Source organism: Phalacrocorax aristotelis, chromosome 7 (genome assembly GCF_949628215.1).
Source record: "Phalacrocorax aristotelis chromosome 7, bGulAri2.1, whole genome shotgun sequence".
Classification (NCBI taxonomy): Eukaryota; Metazoa; Chordata; class Aves; order Suliformes; family Phalacrocoracidae; genus Phalacrocorax; species Phalacrocorax aristotelis.
This window is the reverse complement of record NC_134282.1, coordinates 30,397,135-30,419,772: the sequence shown is the minus strand read 5'-3', so window position 1 is coordinate 30,419,772 and position 22,638 is coordinate 30,397,135. Positions and strand designations below refer to the sequence as shown.

At 58.1% G+C, this 22,638-nt stretch overlaps 1 protein-coding gene across 2 annotated transcripts; it reads right to left on the bottom strand.

Annotated features, from left to right (window-relative positions):
* Positions 1-1,121: 1,121 nt before the first annotated feature.
* On the bottom strand, positions 1,122-20,619 carry LOC142060068 (diacylglycerol kinase beta-like). Of its 2 annotated transcripts, XM_075099630.1 has the most exons (25): positions 20,449-20,613; positions 18,282-18,358; positions 16,776-16,941; positions 15,729-15,968; positions 14,837-15,007; positions 14,386-14,435; positions 13,674-13,748; positions 13,450-13,569; positions 12,312-12,429; positions 12,048-12,136; positions 11,821-11,919; positions 11,480-11,596; positions 11,244-11,342; positions 11,000-11,113; positions 10,829-10,902; positions 10,626-10,700; positions 10,452-10,537; positions 10,160-10,249; positions 9,585-9,745; positions 8,019-8,083; positions 6,932-7,022; positions 3,933-4,134; positions 2,308-2,428; positions 2,158-2,218; positions 1,122-1,557 (listed from the first exon to the last, which is right to left on the bottom strand). In XM_075099630.1, the coding sequence occupies exons 1-25, from the start codon at positions 20,513-20,515 to the stop codon at positions 1,459-1,461; spliced, it is 2,727 nt and encodes a 908-aa protein (XP_074955731.1). In that variant the 5' UTR covers positions 20,516-20,613; the 3' UTR covers positions 1,122-1,458. The 2 variants fall into 2 exon arrangements, with proteins under 2 accessions (XP_074955731.1, XP_074955732.1); XM_075099631.1 differs by lacking the exon at positions 11,821-11,919 and having other exon boundaries at positions 20,449-20,619.
* Between the last annotated feature and the right edge of the window lie 2,019 nt (positions 20,620-22,638).

Sequence of the window (22,638 nt, the reverse complement as noted above, 5' to 3'; positions counted from 1 at the left end):
TTTGGGAGGCAGGCGTTCCCCTATGCAGGGCCACCACAGCAGGCAGTGGGTGCCTGCAGAAGCAAGCACAGCCCTTTCCATGGGCCACTCCTGCCAACTCCTGCTTCCTGGGAGTGCCATGAAGTGGGGCACACACCCAGACTACCACCTCCTCCATGCATTCGGCCATTTTCTGGTCCCTATCACATCCTGTGTCCCACGATCTGTCCCCACACATCTGGTGGGGGACACAGGGGTGATGCCACCAAAACCTGCCCGTGCATCCCAGCTGAGCTCTGGCAGCTGGCTGGCCAAGGAGAAAAGCAGCGGCCTGGTAGCAAGCAGCAGGCACCCATGCAGGCAGGGGACTGGCAGGGGCATCTGCAAAGCTCCTCAGCTTTGGAGTGGGTCAGGGGGAGACCTGGCCATGTGGAAACCAAAGTGCAGTGGCTCCCTGCCTCTCCCTGCAGTCACCCAGGAGCATCTGAGGCAGTGCTAGATGCCACCAGGAGAGCATGGACCTGGTGAAGCACATGGGGAGACATGTAAAAAGGCGGGGGGATACTTCCAAGCGAGAAGAGCTTCTGGATGTTTGTCCCCAGCCCCTGGCAGAGGCTGGCAGGCTTTAGGAGAGAGGAAAGTCCACGTGGAAGGAGGTGCCATGGGTGCAGCTTGGGGGGAAGCCGGCAGAGAAAGGAGGTGGTGTTCATGTCCAACCAGGCTCATAAAAAGATCATCCCCAAAGTCCCCCCAAAATTTGCTAAATAAATACATAAATATGAACATGAAGCCCAGAGCCAGGGTGCAGTGGTTTCCCAGGGTCGGTAGCTCCTCCCAAAATCCCTTTTTCACCTTTTTGACGTCAAAACACAGTTTCCTCTCATTCACCCTGTGCTTGTCCCCGTGGCCCAGTCACTACCTGTCTTCCAGCCCATCCCATGCCTCGCAGTTCCTAGGGCTGGCAGCAAAGGCTTAAAACCTGTCCCAGAAGTGCTAGCTGAAGGCACGGCAAAGACTCTCTCCTCTAGGCTAAGAAAATAAATAACTTCTCCAATGTGCAAGGGTTGGTGGACAGAAAGCCAGTGCAGCAAAACATCGAGTGCCCTTCAAGAGGATTAAAAATAAATAAGTGAAGCTTGGTGTTTTCTCTGGAGCACATTAATTTGCAGCTCTGCCAGGGTGGGCAGGAGGCGAGTATTTAAATAAAGGGAAAAAGAACCCAGTCCTAGCGCTGTCCCGGTGAACACACTCCCCGCATGTCGGCCTGCCTTCGCCCACTGCTTCCATCCCGCTGGAGAAGATGCTTGTGGTGGTTGGGAAGAAGCCTCCAACGCCTTCCCAGGACAAATCATCCCCACCAGGCTTGGGGTGTGTGTGTGCTTCCTCTCCCTGCCGCAGAGCGGGAATTTGGGGACAACCCGCAGCAGGTGGGTATCTGGGACACTGAGTGCCTCTGGGCTGTGGCTACTTGCACACTGCTTAATCTCGAGTTCGGTTTCTCCTCTTCATGAAAAAGAAGCTGCTCTTCTGGGGGGGGCCCAGCAGCATTGGCACTTGGCTTTTATGTGTAATTTTGACCTGAAAAGAAGTGAAGAACCCAGCTCAGTAAGGGGGTCCCAGGCTCTGAGCTCTTCTGGGCATCCCCCAGCCTGAGGACCCAAGAGAGTGACTGACCCAAACAAGCTGGGAGCCACTCAGCACCCAGCGTTGGGGTGAGGAGCCACTGCCACCCCCCAGCAGGGTCATTAAATACTTTGTTACATGGGAGCAACAGCTCTAGAATCAAGTCCAGGCAGTGCTGGGATGGGCAGAGGATTTCTCCTCCAGGCAAACTGCCTGCCAGATGGTGGGGCACCCCACTGCAGCCCCCCTGGGAAGGGATGCTGCTGTGCTCCCCTGCCCAGCTGAGGATGAGTGTGTCCCTGTCCCAACAGCTCCCACAATGGCTTTCCATGGGCTCAGGGATGGCATGGGTGCAAGACAGAAGTCGCAGGTGGCCAGGCTCTGCGGTCACCCACCAGCAAGCACAGGAGCCTCCCTACAACTCCAGAGGCTTTGCCACGCTACATGGGGAGACGAAGCTGCCCACCTTGCTGCCAGCTCCTGCCTGCCCCGTCCTGCCAGCCCCTGCCCACCCCAGCTGCCCACAGCAGAGCTGCCCCCTCCCCAGGGACTCACAGTACAGGACGGCTGCATCCAGGGCTCTCCATCCACCTGCATGGGCAGCAGCTTGGATGTCCTGCAGGGTGCAAAGAGAAGGAACACAGGGTGACATAGGTGCCACCTTTTACTGTTGGTCAGGTGTTCAGCCGGCATGGGGACAAATACCTGATGGTGACGGACGAACACTGGGCCAATCTCTTCCCAGCACTCTTCAGACCTGTGTAGATCTGCCCCATCTCCATTGCACCCTCCAGCCCCACCACTTCCAGGAGGTGGTCGCTGAGGTCTGCAAGAAAGAGGGAACCGAGTTGGTCCCCCTGTCCCCAGGGATCCCCTGCCTTCTGCTGTCATCTGAAACATTAGGGCCAGCACAGTGGGGCTGGTGACATGATGAGAATGCACCACAATGTTCCCTGTGCCCCAAAACTGCTGAGCTGGGTGTTTGCAGTGTTGGGCAATGCTGCTGTCTAAAATCACTGGAGCAAAGATACTCCTTATCTGAAACAGCACCCGGCCCTGCACGGCTGCAGGGTGACAGCCCTGATCCCCACCAGCTTTTTGGATGCTTGTTTGCAGTGTTGTATGAAATGGTGGTAGAAACACCCCCCCGGGGCCCTGGGGTGCTGCGGCCCCCTATGAGCTGGGATGCATGGGGGAATCCTCCCCAGGAGGGGTCTGCTAAAATCCCAGGGCATCACCCCTTTTTCCAGCTCCTCCTGCTCTTCTGGGCTGCCAGCAAAGGTGCTGGCTCACTTTGTCTCTCATTCCTTTGGGGTCCTCTTTCACGCCTGGTGAAACACTCCCCAGGAGAAGCCCCCTGAGCCCCCCACGCCCTCCTGCCCCCCTGCAAGTAGGTAGGTGCCCAGGGGACTGACCCCATTGCCTCTCACCACCTTTGGAACTGGCCTTTGCTCTGCCCCGCTCCCTGCTGCCTGTTTCCATGAGCTTGCCCAGTGAGGGACAGCTGGTGACAGCCTGAGGCAGCCAGTGACACCACCATCCTGGCAGCCACACGGCACGGGGGCTGTTTCCCATCCCAGCCCCAGGCTGTGGGAGGTGGAAAATATGGGCACTTTGCCTATTTTGCTGGCTGCTTTCTAATCCACTGCTCTCTGCTGGGTAACCCTGCCAGCTCTTTGGGCTGCCTGCACCCTGCCCATGCCTGCAGGGATGGCTCTAGTGGCTGCAGCAGTGGCTGCAAGGTGCTGGCCAGGGCACAGCTTGGATACTGTGCTGTTCCCAAATGCCCCCAGCCAGGCTGGCAGCGCTGCGGCAGAGGCTGGGAAGATGCTTACAAAAGCCATCGCTGCCAGCTCTGCAGCTCCACTTCCGACTCCTCCTCTGCAGCAGAGGGTTCCTGGCCCTGCAGCAGCAGCCCCACGGGGCACTGGAAGCTGGCCAGCCTCACGCCCACAGGTGATGGGTCCTATCTGGGCACCCTCTGAGCTGTGACTCCGGAGGGTAGGGGGAAAAGACGGCTGGCAGGGCACAGGAGCCATGTCCACTCCGGCCACCATGGGCAGGGCATTACCAGCCCTGAGAAATGCGCTGCTGGGCCATACCCAGGCAGGCAGAGCCACCCCCTTTAGCCAGCTTGGACAGATCATTCTTGGTGTCATCCTGGCACCCGAACAGACAGCGAGCCAACAGCAACACCTCCAGTGCTGTTGCTCCAGCACCACATGCACTGAGCCACAGCCAGATCTGGCAGCTGCTCAGCTCCCCCGTGCTAAGCCCAGTGACCCCATGCACCCCACAAAACCCCATCGCTGCCAGGCCCCACCACTCACCCTGCACACAGAACTTGAGCTCCTTGGCATCGGTGACCACCGTGGTGTGCAGCTTCTCCGGTGCTTTCTTACCCAGCCGGTTGTAACTGCGCTGCTTCTTGATCTCGCCCCAGAGGTTGGAGCCCCCGTACATGCTGGGGATGTTGAGGATGGCAATGCCCTCCAGGGACGCATTGCTCAGGTCCAGCAGGGTCCCGTCGCACTGCCGGGCACACAGGCACCGTCAGGCCATGGGGTCGCGGGGAGCTGGTGCCTGGCATCGCGGAGTCCAGCCTCCTCTCCCCGCCTGCCCACCAAAGGAGCAGGGCTCCCTGAGCATTGCGTGCTGCCGGATGGTCCCCAGAGTAAACCTGCCCCAGGGTGGCACAGGCAGCCCCAGGGCAGCTGGGACTGGAAGTGCAAACAAATACCTCTGCCTTTGCTTTTCTAGGGCTGACAAGCACCACCTCCCCTTCCTCGTGCTGCTTTCTCCTCTGTTTCAATACAAATCTTACTACACATCTGAGATGGCAGTTTCAAAGATCATATTTCCTACAGGAGCACACAAAACCTCAGCCCACCTTGGTGCTGTGACCCAAAATAGGATGCAATACCACCTCAGCCCCAGAGCAGCCTCCATTCAAGCATCTCCAGCACATGCTTCCCCACCTCCCTTTGTTCAAATTGACCACAAAGAATCAGAAAGTTTGTCTACTTAAAAACTAACTCAAACCAGTTTGTCTTCAAGCCCAATTTGGAAACTAGAAATGAGGCTGGAAGGAAATGATAGGAAAGGTGTCAGAGGAAAAAATGTCAGGTTTCGGAGAGAAAACTGCAAGACAGCACACAGAACTGGTATCCTGGGCTTGCTGTCATACAGCAGGACTGCCCTGCCTGAAGATTCCCTGTAAAAGGTAAAATATCTGTTACCTGCGGCTGTCCCACAAGACTGGAAGCAGCAGCCATGGAAATGCATTTCTTAACTTCAGGTCTTCTCACTCTTGCACTACCCAGACGATACTGGGTCCCCTTTCTAGACACCTCTGGAGGAAGCAGCTGCTTTCCCAAACAACTGTATTTTCTCTAGAGCATTTGTATTTTCCTTTACACATCTGCTCTCTGCCTGCCATGCTATGCCTCAGCAAATACCAGCACACTATTTCTTTGCATTTTGGTGATGCGACGACATTTCTGCCCTCTCTTGCTTTGCCGAGAGGAATGCGAATGGGCTGGTGAACCCCGCTGCTGCTTTGACTCCAGTTGTTTTTCTCTAGCAAAGACTGAAGGTCTCGAGCTTAGTTTTAATACCCTGTTGGTAAGGGCTGAGCACACCGGCCATGTGTATGTGGAGCTGGGTGCACACACAAGCATCTCTGTATGTTCAGATTGGCTTTGCCTTCCCCGATGCTCTGAGATCTTATTTTTAGCCTCATGTTGAAAGCAAAAGGCAGGAATCTTCTGGTTTGGGAGTGAAGAGCTGTCTCTTCAAGGCTTGTAAAAGATGTAAATCCTTTCGTTCTCAATACATCTTAACGATATTATGATTTGTAGGAACAGAAAAAACTAATGCTCTGAGCTGCAGATACCAAGCAAGAAGGCTCCAATTTCTCGTGGGATGGACAACACATCCCATGACTGGCTGACCATCGCATCGCCTCTGACCGCAGGCATCTTTCCTGCCTGCCTGCGAGGCGGCAGGTACCAACCTGGCTGTGGTGGGATGGGAGCAAGTTGGCTGCCTGGAGCTGCCCAGGCTGTGGGATTTCTGGGGATGCTGTGGGGATGCACACCCCCTGCCTGGGGGTGTGCGGGGCAGGCAGAACCACGGCTGCCCACGCACACATGCAGGGAATGATTTCTTCCTGTGTAGCCCTCCCCTGTTGACGTGCCAGTGAGCTACAATGGGCTCTTTGAGCAGGGGCAGCTGACAGCACGCTGGCAGAGATGCTGGAAGTAGAAATTTGCAGCTGGGGAAAAAGCAAATTCATTTCCAGGAGCTGTAGGGGAACGACTGCCAATTTCCAAAACAAAACTGCCATTTCTCTGCAAGGCTGGCAGTTGCCTGGGAGCAGGAGGGAAGACAGGCTGCCGCTTTCTACTTCAAATACTGTGGGATTAACGCTTTCCTGCCGGCACAGTGCAGCCAGTGCCAACACAATGCTTGGCGGGGAGTGTGCGGGACACCTCGCAAGGAGCAGGACACACCTTCTGCCCATCTCTGGCAGCATGGAACACCACAGACGGACTTCATCTGCCCCGGGATGCTGGTCAAGGCTGGTGAAGGGGCTGTGACCCTGCTCCTGCCCCTTCCCACCAGCTGCCGAGGGCACAGCTACCCGCTTTGGGAAGGGCTGAAACTGCCCATGCAGAAAAAAGCTTCAAAGTCCCTCTGCCCACAGTCGCATGCGCTGCACTGCACCACCAGCTCCCAGGGCTCTGCCTGCTCAGGCAGGCGCTGCCCGCTGCCAGTGGCCCTGCGTCCACTGCCTGGTCAGACCCATACCAGCCCTTTGTGGCAAGTGATGTTTTTTTCCCCTTGCCCTCAGGCCTGAGTGATAAAAGGGTCATTTATCCAGAGATAAGGAGAGGCGGAAGTTTACAGCAAAGCACAGCCTAAACCCCCACACGAGTGGAGAAATGACAGCACTCTTAGCAACCGTGGGCCCTCCTCCCCACTCTAATTAAAGGCTGTTTCCATGCCATCCAACGAGGGCTGGGAGCAGACGTGGAGTTTATGGAGAGAATATTCCAGGCACACTCTTGAATACAGCTGGAAGTGGGGGGAAAAATACAGGGCTGCTATTCTGCCTGCAGCTGGTCAGCTTTGTAGCAAGCGCTGCGCAGTGGAAGAGCGGGTCCTACCAGCCACTCCGCATCCTCCTGCTGCCGTAAGGGGTCAAAGCCACCACGGCACTCTATCCCCAAACAGCCAAAAGCCCTGCCCAAGGGACCCAGGGGTGACATCTCCCAAAAAGCCTTTGTGCTGTGGCTGGAGCCAGGGACCATCCCAGGAAGCCCACCTCCAGCTCGATGTAGTCGTGGAGCTTCTTGCAGGTGGCTGCAAAGGTCTCTGATGTCCCAAATTCAAAGTACCACAGCTTGTTCTTCATCCTGGTGCACAGAGACATGTCAGCATCCTTCTCAGGAGCGCTGCCTCACCCCAGTCTCCCCCAGCCCAGCTTTCTGGAGCCATTGTGATGGGGACACAATCCATCAATGGGGACATGAGCCATCATGGAGAAGGAGCACTGGTGTTACAGCCCTAGGGAGCTATGCAGTGGGACAGTGGGTGGCTCAGGTGGACCTGGCTCTGACAGCCTGCAGAGCGGAAGGACGCACGAGCTGCATGGTCCCTCAGCATGGGACGGGTTGCCTCCACTGGCTCTCAGGGTAGCTGAGCATGGGTTGTTATCTCTCACAGGGCTGCTGGGGACAGGGTACCCCATGGAGGGGATGTCCCCCACCTCAGCACCCTACCCCACACCCTCCCAGCTCCCTGCCAGGCAGCCCCTGACCACTGCTCATCCCCTCCGTCAATCACTGTGCCAGGCTTTGAGAGGGAGCTGTAAGCTGAGGGGAGCTGAATTTCAGAGCAGGGACACTTAGGTCCATTTGGTGTTCTTCTAGCAGATATTTCTGACCATGAAGATAGGGGTTACAAACTACAGCTCCCGCTGCCGTCATACCATTTCCATGCACCCTGAGCACAGCGGGAGCGAGCTGCAACCTGCTGCCTGCCCTGCCCTTGCTGCCTGGCCTGCTCCTGCCAGTCCTGGAATTTGGTGCTAATTGTAAAGCATGAATTGGGTGCGCGGCCAAGTTCGAGCAGCCTGCCACCCTGCATGGGGCCCCAAAGACGCACCCTGGACACCCACTGTGCCTGGCCCCTGCCCCCCAGCCATGCCTGGCATGCCCCCTGCCTGTCCCCTAAGGCTGGCCGAACACAGGCTGCCTCCTCAGGGCTGCTGCCCATCCCGTGGGGACAGGAGTGAGAGGAGCCTGGCGGGAGGGGAGCAGGCTCCAGCATGTCCCCTCAGCATGGTGCACGGTAGTGGCAGGGTGTCCCCCTGCACCCATCTTTCAGGGAGGACCACGGGAAGCCCTTACCTGCTGTTGAATTTCTCAGGGTGCTTTTCTCGCATGACATGGAAGCGGTGGGCAATGGAGGCGTCCTATGGGCAAAGGGAGCGCAGAGACGTCAGCGGTGCAGCAGGGAAATAGAAACCACCCTCTGTGCCTCACCAACAAGTGCCAGGATAAGGGGGCTCAGGTCTTCACCATCACTGCCAGCCCCCATGGCATAGGTACTGTGCCAAGGACACGGAGGCACCCTCAGCCAGGCTGCTTGCAAAGCATTGAACGGGCTCACTGAGCGAGACAAAACAGGCCCACTTGGCCTCCTTCCCTCGTCACAGGAACTCTGCATGGAGGTGATGCCAAGGGAGTGATGAAGGGCTACCGGCAGGGCAGCAGGGCTCTGCGGACACTCCAGGACCCTGCACCCCGACAGCTCCCCTGGCTCTCCTGAAACTCATCACAACCTCTCCTATGTGGTGTGGGGAGCGTTTAAGCCTGACTCGGAAGCTGTCACCAAATGCCACCTGCAGTGACATCACCTGGTGTTAGCAGGAGCTGATGTGAAACTAGAAGCATCCAGCAGTGCTGCCAGGTGGGTGACCCATGCCGTGGTGGTACCGCTCAGGCACCCATGGCCCAGGACAAAAATGCTGCAAGCCCCTGGAAAAAGCAGTGCTTTCTTCCACTTTGCTGTTCCCCCAAAGCCCTGCTGCTCCTGGGATTGACGCCCGAGGCTGGGGAAAGTCCCCGTGGCATGGGGCTGCCATCCTCCCCGGGCTCCCTAACCCTCCCTGGGTTAGGAGAACATGGGGGAGCACAGGACTGAGCACCAAAGCGGGGCTTTGCCGATGGGTGCCATCTCAACAAAAGCTTCAGGTGGGGTGTCCATCAGATCTCAACCCATCCCTGAGACCCCAAAGTTCCCTGAAACTCATTTAAGCTCCTCATCCACTTGCTCTTGCAACATTCCCAGCTGGGAAGAGCAACATTCTGTGTCTATTTATGCATTTAAGCGCTGCCTTTACAAGTTAGAATAAAAACCAGGAAATACCAGGAGGTGGAGGGAGATTGGGAACATGAGCAAGGAAGAGCTGGGAGGGAGAGTCCACGTTTGGGAGATTCAAACTCAAATGTAGAGTTTCACCAAACACTTAAGAAAGGCTTTTATGGTCTCTTAGGAACATCACCAGGCACCAGCCCCTGCTCTGGGAATTAACCTGGGGCTGGCTTGGAAGAGGGCTAAGGGTGAGTCTAGGAGGAGACAGGGAGGGAACCATGGGGGGCTGGCATCCCTCAAGTGCACCCGCCAGGCTGGATGGCTTCAGAAGCTTCATGGAAGCCAAGCCAAGATGGGAAATCTGCTGGATTGGGTGGGTTTGAGGCTGCAGCTCGCCTGAGGACCCAGGTCACAGCTCCTGTGCTCCACCAGCGTCCAAAGCTCTTCCCTCTGCTTTCCTGTTGCTGGCCAGCTCCAGTGGGCATGGCATAGTCTGGGCACCTATTATTAGCCCTGTGCTGTGCTGCTCTCTCCAGCTAAAATGCATGTGCTGTGCTCTGGGCTGCCCTCAGGACCCATCCCTGCCCTGTGGTACTCACCACCCCAATGGAGAAGTAGTTGTTGATGATGGTCGACGGGACAGGGTCTCCATTGGCCTCTGTGTCGCTGGGAATGACATCTATCTGCCAGCGATCCAGCATCACCTCCGTGCTGTGCTCAATGTCTTTCAGGACCTTCATCAGGTTGCCTCCTTCATAGCCTGTAAGGGAAAGAAGGTGGTTGTCAGAGGAGGATGAAGGAGGATGAAGGGGATCATGGCCATGTCATGTGGGGCTGGAGGTAGCTGGGTGCTGAGCACCCAGGGCAGCCTGGGGCTGGTGCTATGGTACCACCGAGATGCCCAGCTCATCCTTGCATCTGTGGCGGAGATTTCAGCTAATGGCTCTTCCAGATTAAAAAGGTTGTGGGGCAGGACCTGACTGACCTGGGTTTAGAAAGCAGTGGCTGCTCTTTTTGGAAGGGGTTAGAAGCACCATCAGGAGGCACCAGGGCTGAGATGCAGCCCCAAGCCTCATCCCAAGAGCCCCCCCTCCCCTGGGATGGTACCCACCCAGCCACACTGGACAGTCCCTGTGGGCCGTCTGTCCCCCAGGTGATGCCCCCCTGGCCTCACCTCCTCCCCAGCGCAGGCACCGGGCCAGGTCATTGCCCGTTCCCAGGGGCAGGACAGCCACCGGCGGGTGCTTCACCAAGTTTGCCTTGTCTGCAATTCAAGGAGAAAGAGAGGTCTGGGGCTGAAAGGGATCATTCCCTTCTCCTCCCGTGTCTCTCCTTGGCTGGCATCCCAGGCGGGGTGAGCCCGGGGGCGATGTTCTTGGCCCCACTCTTGCCAGGGATTCCCACAGGAGGTTGCTGAGTTTGCAGGTGGATGATGCTCTGTGGGAACATGGCCCGTCCTCGCTCACCTATGCAGTCCAGGATCCAGCCAACTGTGCCATCCCCTCCACAGGCCAGGATGCGGAAATCTGGAGTGTCCCGAAAGAAGCTCAACCTGGAGAAAGCCAGGAGAGACAAGGGGTGATGTGGGGGAGCAGGGGCTGGTGGGAGGGGGCAGATGTTCAGCCACAGCATCTCCATACCCTGGCGCAGGCCCACCGCGGTCCAGGTTGTACACTTGGCGTGGGTTGAGCAGGTAGTGAAATTTCCGAAGGACCCTAGGAAAAGAGAGGCATGAGGGATGCCAGAGGTGAGTCCTCCTCCAGGAGAGGTGCCAGGGCAGCCCGAGGTACTGGCAGCCCCTGACCCTGCGGCAGATGCTCTCCCCAGGCAGGACACCACCTACCGCTCCCCTTGCCTTCCTCCGCTCTTGGGGTTCACAAAGACCAGGAGGGGGTGAGTTCCAGGCCGGGGGCTGATCTAGAGGGCAGAAAGCATGGCTGTGAATGCCTAGCCGCCATGGGGCTTGGCATGCACCTGCAGCAGGGCTTGCCAGCAGCCCAGTGCAGGAACCTACCTGCAGTCCTTGTCCATCCACCGTGGTGGAGTTGAACTTGAAGCCCTGGTTGTCCTCAGGGCTGGTGCTGGCAGGGGAATCGCTCTCTGATCTCCGGCAGTGGGACTGCCTGTCCTTTGGGGAACAGAGGTGTGGATGTGCATGCCACCCCAAGAAGGCAGTGCCGGCAGCCAGGGGAGAGAGTTCAGCGTGGTGATTCCCAGCTGGGTCCCTGCCGTGGGACAGCAAGGTGGGAGGCACTTACCAGGACGATGGGGCAGATGTAGGAAGGCAGTAAGATGTGGTCCCGCAGAGGGCCCCCGTCACACTCCGGCTTCACATGGGAGGCACATTTGTTGTGGAGCTGGAGGGGGCGGGAGGAAGGGATGTTGCGCAGGGGACACCTGGCCATCTCCTATTTGTGAGCCTCTCCTCCCCTGGGGCTGGCCATGAGGGGTGCGCTGTAGGGTGTACCCCGGGTCCCCACGCCAGCATACTCACAGTAACTTGGCACCAGACGCAGTGCAGGCCGGTGATGCCCTGGTAGCACTTGATGCTCTTGTGGCATCTGTCGCACTTGACGGGGGAATTGCCCTCAATCCAGGTGTGCTGCATCACCTGCAAGGCATGGGGGGGACACTGTGGGCGCAGCATCCACCGACCCGTGGGCACCTCCTCTCCAATAAGGGCTGCCACTATGGTTTCACAGGGTCGCCCATCCTGCAGGGATGCTGATTGGTGCTGCCCTTTCCAAACCAGCCCCTCACATGGCCACCTTCCCTCCCTCCTGCTCCACACAGCACATCAGGGACATCCATCCTCCACCCAGAGCTGTCGCAAACCTTGGGGCCAGGGGTCCTGAAGGTTCCTGGGGGCTGGGGCTGGGGCCTGCCCTGCCAGGCTGTGGATGCTGGGGATGCCTGTGAGCTGCTGACCAGGACCTGAGGGGCAAATCCCAGGGGAAAAAGCCATGGGGGACCAGGGCAGGAGACTGAGTGGCCAGCTGCTGCCTCTGGAAGGGCTCCACGGAAGACGTACAGGCTCAGAGACATACTGGATGCCTACTCACACTAGTGTTTCTCTTGGATTTCACGTAGGTGCTGATGCAGGAGGCGATATCTTTGGACACGCACCTCTCGTGGACAGTGTACTTGCAGACTAGTGGGAGAAAAGAAGGTGGTGAGCATCACGCCCTGGCACAGGTGCTGCCCCCTCCCCGCTCACCCTGCAGCACCCACAGGGCTCAGCACCGATGGGGGTCAGTCCCCCCTCCCTGGGGTGCTGGGATGGGGCCGAAGCCGCCGGCCCGGGGGTGCAGGGGGCCAGGACTTACAGGAGCAGCAGAGGCCCTGCTTGCGGACCCCCAGCAGCATGGTGCGGCAGAAGTTGCAGTAGGCAGGTTTCTTGAAATGCTTCAGCCTCCAGGCGTGCTGTCCATCATCCTTCACGTTCTGCAGGGCAGGAGAGCAGAGGGTGAGGGTGGTCACTCCCCTGCCAGGGGTCCCAGCCCACCACTTTTATCAGCTTTTCATCACATAAAAGACCCCCGCATGTATGGGAGTTTGCTACCAGCGGGACCATGGGCTCCCCCTGCTCCTCTTCTCCCCAGCGTCCCTGACGCTGTGTCCCCCCACTCCTCAGGGATGTCTGGCTCCTGGCACTGAGCTCTGGCTGCGCACAGCCCATTGACACAGCCCAGCTGCAGGGATGCTCTGCCGGTGGCCAACAGGAAGAAGGTGACTCCACATCTGGGGCCAGGCCACTGCCACCATGGGGTGACCAAAGCGAACCTCTTACATCTGGTTCCAGGTACGAGTGCTTTGCAGGAACCACATAAAGTTCCCTGTTTTCTTGAACCTTCCTGCCAGCAAACCTGTCCGCCCTGCCTCTCTGTGGGAAGCAAACACTAAAATGGGCACTGGGGACCAAAAACGTGGATTTTCCCTGCAAACTATTTATTACCTGATGGCCAAGGGATGCATCTTGATGAAATGAAGCCCAAAAGGACGAAAAAACAACACAGGGAATTAAGGGAGCGGTCCCAAACCACCCCACCTCTGCTCTTTGAAGCTTACTCCAAGAGAGGAGCTAGCATTTTAGGTGCTCGTCTTATTTTTGGATTAACTATTCATCGAACTGGATGGCGCTACGATCCTAAGGAGTGAGCCCAGCCTGCTTGGGCATGGCAGCTGGCAATGTCTTCAGCTCAAAACTGAGCTTGTGAAGATTTGGAGGGCAAAGGCTGGTCAGCAGAGGCAGGGCAGGGGTGTCTGCAGGGACCAGGGGTGGTGTGAGGTTGTGCAGCCAGCCAGGCATGCGGCATGTTGCTGTGGGTAGGGTGCCCTCCCGTGGTCCCTGCATACCCTCTGTTGCCACCCTCCGTCTCTCACGGCCGCCAGCCCTGGGCTTTCCTCCAGGAGCGGGCAGGGTAGCTGGCTGTGGCCAAAGCAGGTCCCTGCCTGGGCACTCACTGTCTCCATCCCCAGGAGGACCAGCAAGGGGATGGTGGTCATGCCGCCCCTGATCCACTCCTCCAGTGTCACGGTCCCGTCATGGTCGTAGTCGATCTCCTCCATCATCGCCTTCAAGATCTGGAGGAGGGAGGAGACACAGTGACATGGCGATGCTGCCCTACGAACCCTGGCTGCCGGCTCTGGATGAATGCCCCCACGGCCGCCCCAGCCCCGGCACTCACAGGCTTCAGCTCGGTGGAGTCCCACTCCAGATACTCAGCCACGTGCACCATCTGGTTGATGATACGATCCAGCTCCTGAGCACAGAAAGATGCCGGCACCCAAGTGATTAGGGATCGCTTTGGGCACAAGCAGTGTGTCCAGCCTCCAGCCCCCAAGCTGGGGATGTATCAGGTCTACATCCCAATATGCCCAAGGCTGCCCTCTGCCCCTACCCGCACAGGGTGCCAGGGACACCCCACTTCTTAGGCGGTGTTGGGTGCTGCTCTCTCCTCTGAGAATCTGCCAGAAAATCTGCAGTGGGTTTTCCCTTGGAAAAACTGCTCTGATAAAACAGATTTTTATTTGCAAGGGGTTTCAAGGGACATACCCAAAGAACAAAGAAAAAAACCTCCCGGGGAGGGGGGGAGGGGAGGGGAGGCAGGGGGGGCAGTTGTGCACAATTTTTTCTTTTCTGAAACACTGTGTGCTGATGCAGAGCTACAATTACTGGTGGGTGGACCTTCTGGAGCTGCTGCTGCATGCTGCAGAGCTGGTGTGCATCCCCCAGCCCCATGGTCCAGCCTCCCAGCAAATGCTGCTGCCTTCCTCCTCCCTTCCCATATTCCTATTTAGCTTGGAGTACCTCGCCGGGGGAGTGGGCACCCCGATATGGCCCTATATGTCTCTGGCCCTCCAAGCAGCCCTAGCTTTCTCTCCCAAGGGAAGGCTTACCGAGCTGTCCAGGAGGCCGTTTCCATCAGTATCGTAGAGGCGAAACATAACTGGAGGGAGAAGAGAAGCCAGATGCCAGTTAGAGCCCAGCCCCAGGGTACCCTGGGCAGCCAGCGTGGCTCAGCCCAGGTAAGATGTAGCCCAAGCCTGTACCGGGCTGCAGGGTATTGGAGGGAAGCTGTGGCCCCCCAGTTGCCCCTCTGCCGGACATGAGTATCAGCAGGCAGGAGCAGAGGTGTGATGCTGAATGGGGTCCTTTTCTAGCCACCACCCACATGGGAGCTGGAGCCAGATCTCCCAAGTGGTTTTAACGTTTCAGCATTAAAAAGGGAGCAGGAGTGCCCAGCTCCACACCCCTCCTCAGGCAGACCCCCCCAGGTGATGCCTCTGGCCATTGGTCCCCCCTCCACACAGCATGACCAGCAGCCTGTGACCCCAGGGTCCCACTTACACTCCAGCTTGTCCTCTGCCCGTCCTCTCTCCAGCAGGGACAGGTAGCAGACGATGTCCTTCAGGTGGACCACCTGGGCCAGTGGGGCAGGAGGGGGCGGGGGGGAAGCTTTCAGGGAGCTGTGGCTCTTCCTCAGGCTGAAGGGTAACCTCTTCTCCACACTCCTCGTGGCTGCAGGCAGGGAGGCAGGAGGATGAAGGCCATGCACAGTGGGACAAGGAGCCATCCCCAGCCAGGAAACAGGGCTGGCAGCATGTGAACTCCAGGGCAGGGACAAATTCGGCACGGGGTAGGCAAGACATGGAGGATGCAGGGCTGGGTGCCATCGCAGAAGCAGGGCTGAACACTGCCAGTCGATCCCTGGGGTGCAGACCCCCACACCTCCAGCATTGCGGGTACAGGCAGGATGAGTGGTGGGAGCCCAGGCAGATGTGCCCTGCTGGGGACAAGCACCCAGCCAGGAGGAGTGAGAAGCTTGGCTGGTGGTGGAACAGCTCGCCTGGGTGCTGGGACAGCCCACGCTTGCGGCTGCCCACGCCAGCAGCAGCCTTTGACAGATGGCTGCTCCTGGCAGAGGGGCCTTTCCCAGCACTCCCCTCATCGGTGGCTGGCAGGAGCTTGCCTGGAGGCAGCCATGAGTCACTGCTCTGATTCCCCCTCTCTAGGAGCTGTGACATTGACTGGTGGGGGCTCTGCAGACAGGATCAGTGGCTTAAGTTTGCAAAGCAAAGTTGTCAAGATGCCAGGACCCCACCAAGTTTGGAAGGTCACTGCCTCTGTGCTGGGGACCTGACCAGCTGCACCGCTGGGGCAAAGTGCGGCTCCACAGCTTGGGAAACCGGGGAGGGCTTGTCACTGCCTGCATCCCCTGTGGAGCCCCAGCCAAGCTCACCTGGCAACTGAGGGCTGAGCAGGGACCCAGAGGAGATCTTTGAAGAGCCTGAGGAGTTGTGAACAGAAGGGGTGCCAGCGGTAGACTTCTGGGAGGATGACCTGGACCAGCTTGGGGAGGTGTTGGGGATCGATGCTGGGATGAGGGATGCTGGCTGTGGCTCAGCCACATTGCTGTGGCAGCTCTTGGCCTCAGGGGTGTGTCGTCCGAGGGCACTTAGGAGTGTTTTCCCATTGATCCCTACAAAGCAGACATATGCCTGTGGGCAGTGTGACACCAGGGTGCGTATGCCCAGCAAACCTCTTCCTCCAGGAGACCTGCCTGGGTGCTAGTAGCTCACTCTGGGTCCTCTGCTAGCCCAAAAGCAGTCTGGCATCCCAGCTCCAGGGCTCTCTGAGGAGCACCACAGGTCATCCCTCACCCTCCTGCCTGGTTCCGTGGCTCTGAGCAGCACTCCTGTCCCCAGGTGCCGGCTGCCACAGTGCTCGGGACCAGGAGGGGAGGACGTGGTGTCCCACCACTATGCCTCAATGTGGCAGCTCAGCACCTAGGGAGGGTTCTCCCTTTTCTTTTGCAGTTTACAGTCCTTTCAGCAGATGTCTCCACATGCTGCGAATCCACCAGGCAGGGGCCAGGACAGGCAGAAGCTGGATGCCTGGCACATGTGCCCTGCTCCAGGTGCAGCAGCACACTTAGTGGCCACCCGTGCCAGTACCTGTGACAGGGGCACAGGCCACCTCTGTCTGGATGGGGATGCCGGCATCAAGTGACTTGGGCTCTGAACACGCAGAGGAAAGGGAGGAATCAGTGCAATGGCACCGTGTGGGTCCCCACCCCGGGGAAAGCCCTCTCCTCCCCAGAGCAGCACAGGGTCCCTGGGAACCCGTCAATCAGAGGAGACAGAGCTGGGCTGTGTGCTGGCCCCGATGCCACTCACTGGTGGTTGAAGGTTGCCACCCTACAACCTTTGTCCCCGTGGGGCGGCATGGGAGTGAGCCCAACACGCCATGGTATGCCCGCTGGGCAGCATGAGCAGGGCTGGCTCACCGAGGGTGTTGAGCTGCGAGACACTGGGGCTCTGGCGCTGGGTCTCGGGGGAGGCTTGGCATATCTTACGCTTGAAGGAGGTGAAGAGGTGTTGGCAAAGCTCCTCGGGCACATCTGCCTCCAGGTAGGTCTTCATAAAAAGGCAAAAGCCCTCGTAGTCAATGGGCTGGGGAGGTGACAGAGGAGGATGATGGAGGTGCCACATGCATGCCATGGGAGTGCAGAGATGCTGGTGGCAGGGGTGTCCCATGCCCTGGGTCCCCCTCACCGGGCACACCAGCTGCAGAACCCTCCCCAAAACCACCAGCTTCCCAAATCCCAGTGGTGGAATATAACCTAAAGGAACCCAGAGGCAGCAGGGCTAGAAAACCCCAGTGCCAGGTGGCTGCTGGGGGCCGGCAAGGCTGAGCCGGTCCAGCGGCATTGGGAGCCACACATGGGAGCCACAGCAGCTCGCGTAGGAGATAGGGAAGCAGCAGGGAAATGCAGATCCGCAGTGGGACAGCACTTGCAGGCAGTGGGGCCCCACAGATGGTGGGCTGCTTGCTGGAGGGGCAGGAGGCTCTGACAGAACCAGGTGTTCAGCATCTAGCAAACAATTGAGGAACTAAATACAGACTTTCTGGCACAGCTAAAAGAGGCTGGGGGTGTTGGAGGCAGAGGGGTATAACGAGCTGTGCTCTGAAAGCCTCCCAGTCCCCTGCAGCAAGGCACAGAGCAGCAGGACCCTCCAGCCCACCCCCAGCCCCTGGGAACTATCGTCCTCCCAAGGTCTCCTCACCTCCTCCTTCCCTGCTGGACATCCCCATCAGATTGGGACATTGCCTTCCTGATGGCCTTTGCAGCCCCAGCTGGAGTGAGGGTCCCGTGGTGCCCTTGAATAGTGAGGTAGTTTTGCTGCCCTTCCTTGCCATGTTCAGCCCACTGATTTTTTGTGTTTTGCCTTGTTTCTAGTGATTATGGTCCCTGTGAAAGGCTCTGTCCTGCTGGCACACTAATAGGTCTCTCTGAAAGCACTGTTTGGCAAAAATAACCCCAGCCTACCCCAGGCGAGAGCGAGAAGACACAGGGCCTTCCCCATCCCTGCGCTGGCAACAGCAAAATCATTTGCTTTTGGGTGAAGAGAGAGTAAAACCCTCCTGGCTTCTGCCTGGCAATGAGATGCCCCAAAATGCTCTCCGCAAGGTAGCCTGCAGCCAGCACAGGATGGCAGTGTGGCCATGGGTCCTGGTAGCACTGGTGGATGGGGTGGGATGGCTACACAGCAAGCCTGGTCCCCAGGATGGCTGGAGAAGAACATGGCAGGGGGCTGGGAAGGATGCTCCCCATCTGTGGGAGCATGTTTCCCAGTCCTGGGAGCGTGACTATGGGGAGAGGTGGAGGGGTGGACAGACAGGTTTGCTTTCTCCCAGCTGCTTTTAAGCTGCAGGAGCTGGGCTGGGGGAGCTGGCTGGGAGCGGGAGCTGCCAGCAGCGTGGGGGGAGGCTAGAGGGGACAGTGCCATACCTTTTCAGGGTTGTACCTCGAGAGCACGCCATCCCCATGGAACTCTTCCAGGACATCCTTGAGCTTCTTGGTGGAATCTGGGGAAACAAAGGCATCACACTGAGCATGGTGCCGGTGAGCCCCCTTTCCTGTTAGACCACCATTCGGGGTGGTGGAGACAAGTTTATCTTCTGGATATACAATTTCTGGTCCTCTCCATGCTTGGGAAGGGACCACGGTGCCCTGCTTTTCCCTCCCCACTTGGAGTGCATGTAAAGCTTGCACTTCTTCCTCCTACCTGTATGAAAATAAACACAGACCTAGAGTGAAGCTGCAGTACTGGGCAAGGAAAGCCCGGACCACTCCCCAGTGCTGGCTGCTCCAGGGGCGATGCTGAGCACAAAGCCTAGCCTGCCCCTGCCCCTCCACTCAAGCTTTGGCTGGCTGCCACCATGCTGAGAGCTGGTGACTGCTGGCACCCCCTTGGCAGCCCAAGCTGCCCCCAGAGCCTGCCCTGGGCTACCCATCGGCATCTCCAGGAGGTGCCAGGAGGGAGAAATAAAATGGTATGGCTCCATGCAAACTTCTGCACAAACAGTAGATGGCCCATGATTTTCCCTGGCTAGGTGTCCTCAGGGCTGGAGCGTCTGGAGGGACATCAGTCCTTCCAAAACTGAGAAATAAGGGAAAAATGGAAAAAAAGATTGAAGAGAGGGAATGTTGAGCCCTAACCTTCAGACACATATCTCTGGACATTTCCATTTAAAAGGCTTTCAGACATGCCAGCCCAGTTAATTACGGTGAAATTCTCTCTCCAAGCTGAGGGGCTGTGCTGGCTCCTGCTCCCCCCAGCCCTCCACTGGGTATGCTGGGGATGGAGTTTGGTGCTGGACCACGACTGCCTGGGTTGCCTGGGGTGGGTATGGGTGTTGCAGTACACAACCAAGGACCAGCATGTGCTCAAGCAGGGGGCTCCTGGCCCCAGGGCTGGGGATGACCTGTGGGAGGACCCCTGAGCACTGCTCCCCAACCCAGTGCCAGGCCACACTCCCAGGGAGGTGGCAGCTGCCCATGCTGCAGCCTTGCTCACCAAACTTTGATTAATGAAATGAAGACGTGTACATCTTCTGAGCTCAGCATTACAGATGGCATTTTATGGTCTGTGATTTAAGAAAGCAGAGCCCGTTCTCCAGAGAGGCAGGATTAGATGCAGAAAGCGATGCTGTGCACACACCTCTGCCCGCAGCCCTGCCTGCCCCTGCCTGCGATGTCTGGCAGGCAGGCAGGGGGCTGGGAGCATCTTGCACTGGGATGTTTCGATTGGGAGGTTGTGCCTCCTCATGCTGTTCACCTTGACCCTACAATGCACAGCAGCCCCGAGGACAGCCCTGGGGGGCTCATGGGGTCCCCTTTGCCTCCCAGTCCTCTCCCGCACAGCCGCAGGAGCCCACTCACCATGGGACCATGCCGCCCCTGCAAAGCAATGCCCCTGAGATTTTAAGTCCCTTCTCCCTTTGTTCCACGGTCCTGGCTGGGCTTTCCTGCCCATCCTGTCCTGCTCTCAGTGCCTCCCCAGGCACCTCTCCATTGCCCACTGCACACCCACTTAAACACACCCACACACTGGCCCTCCGGCAGGCAGGACCTCAAGGACCTGATTTCAGACTTCTGGGCTTTGCCCAGGCTCCCTCCCCAGCTGCCTGCAGCTCCAGAACCCCACAGCACTGCCACCAACCTCCTCTCCTCAGCAGGAGCTGCAGGAGAGGGTTGCTCTGCAGAAGTGCAGAGGATTGGCAACCTGAGGCAAGCTGTGAAGCAGCTCTGTGTGTTTAGGAAAAGACAGTCTGCTTTCCTCACTGGCATTTTGATTCGCTAAAGAACGTGGGAGCTGGCTGCCTTCGGAGGGACTGAGCCGTGCTCACATGTCCATCCCGCAAAGCAGGGGAGGTTTGTGCTCAGCTAAATCCTCCCAGGTGCACAGGCATGAGGACTCCTCTGCTGTGCCCCATCACTCAGTGCTTGTGGTGGGGGACCTTCGCAGCTTTCCCATCCAAAACCTAAGAAGTCACCTAGTTCTCCACGAGGACACCAGGGACGGGTAGGACACCAGTTTAGCAGAAATCAACAGGACTTTTAAAACCCCTCTCCCTGTCCCAGGGTGGATATGCGGGGGGCTCAGGATACTTACAGTCTGTGTACTGCTGAAGCTGGGCAAACTCGGTGGGGCTAAGTGAGATCCACCCGCCATCACTCATCTTTGGGTGGCACAGCCCACTTGGGTGGGCCACAAGCCACTGTGCTCCCTGGGCCAGGCTTGGCACTGCAGGTCCCAGCTGGCCACTCAGTCACATCGGCACATGTAGGGCTCTCAGCTTGCTGGCATCATCCCGCTGAGCCCGTGGGTAGCAAACCCCAGAGCCAGGAGCAGCCAGTCAGCACCTTCCTTCCTAGAGCAGGGATAGAAAGAGAGGAGGGGGTCAGCAGTACCCTTCCCGTGGCAGGCAGAGGCTGGCTCCTGCCTGCACAGGCTGCCCTGCCACCGCTTTCCCCGGGGGAGAGTCGCCTGCAGCAGTGCTGGTCACTGGGGCTGGCACAGAGGGTGTGTGAGCTCAGAAATGGGGTGCAAGGGTGTTTTCGCAGCTGGGGAGAGTCCCCCACCATGGATGTGGGGGACCCCTGCTCCAGGCACCCCATGGGAATGGAGATGGGAGTGTATCAGCTGCAGCGGGGGGCCAGCAGAAAAGGGGGGGCAAGCACAAGGAGAAACACAGAGCACCTTGCTGTGTGACTGTCCCCAGGGGCTCAGCATCCCTGGGGGAGCTCCTCTGCCATGGAGCCAGTGCGGTGCCACCCACAACGGCTACAGCTCTTGGTGGCCAGAGGATGCAGCTTGACAGAGGTAAGGCAAACACCACAGGCAAAGAAAGGAACTTGCCACCTTATTTAGCCCCAGCATTTTCCAGGGGAACCCAGCATGATAGGAGCAGAGGGAAGGACACAATTAATTAGAGAAGACTCAGTGCCTGCCCACAGCCAGTCTCTGGGATAGACCTTCTCCTTCACCCCAGCCACACAGGGCAGCCTCAGTGTTGGCAAGGAGATGTGACCATCTTCACGGGGCTTCTGGGATGTGACTGGGGAGCACTGCTGCTCGGTCCCCAGCAATACCAATTTTCTTTACTAATGTTATTTTGGCTTTAACTCCAACTGCTGCAAGTACTCCAGGGCAAGACATGGCCCAAGGGCAAAGCCCCATGTTGGCAGAGGAGGGAGCGCTGCAAACCCCTTCTCGGGGCTACAGCAAGAAAGGTGACCCTTGAGCGAGCAGCACAGGGCTCACCACCCACCCAGATGGCTGCCAAGGGGTTTTGCAGCCACAGGGAGCAACTGCACATCTGGAGAGAAGGCCATCAAACCCTGGGCACACATTTTCTGGAGTTAATGGCTGTGCTTAGTCTTGCTCAGCCCTTTCCTCACAAAAGCAGCCAGGAGCTGCAGCTCAGAGCGTATCCTGTGTCACTGCTGGGGAGCTGCTTCAACCCTGTGCCATGTGGGGCTGGCTGGTGGGCATGGGGATTTGACTCATGGCAAATTTTGCTGGGTATAAAGCTGTGCCCTGCTAGGCATGCTGCTGCCTGAGGATGCTCTCTCCCAGAGCTGGACAGATGCTGCTCCCCAAAAAAGCTCCTGCCGTTCTCACCCGCTGCTCTCCCTCCCCTCTGCTGGCAGGAGACAGGCCCGGGGGCGCAGCCACTGGGGCTCTTGTCCGAGGCAATTCAGTCCCACGGCCTGCGGCTTCTTGGTGGCTCTGAGCCTGCCAGGAACACAGCAGGGGCTAAGCTGGCAGGGGCTTGGGGACCCCATGAGATGCTTCTGCTGCTCCTGCCCAGGGCAGTGGGGGGAACTGCTGTCCCAGGTCTGGGGGTGATGATGCTGTGTCTGCAACACATAGCCCAGAGGGAAATGTCACCTCCCCACCCTTGCTGGGGGACCTGTCAGCACCGTGGCAACTCACATCCAGCCTGAGGCCATCCCAGCTCATCCCGGTGCCTCTTTGCCCCCATGCCACCAGCTGGGGACAGGCCGGACACAATGGTTTTAGGGATAGAAAAAAACCTACCCAATGTCTTCCCACACTAGCATAGGTTTTCTGTGGATCTTCATCTTGGGGAAAGCACATGCAGGAATATGGTGTTTGCACCTTTCCAAGATGAAGGGTTTGTCCCAAGGTATCTCTGAGGCTGGTCCAGAAGAACTCAGTAAGAAACCCTTGATGAGTGCACACAGGTTTTGTTTCCTGGCAAACGAGCCATTTCATTTGACCAGAACTTACTTTTTAATCCTAAATTTATATGAGAGGCTGATAGAGCAGAGCTAG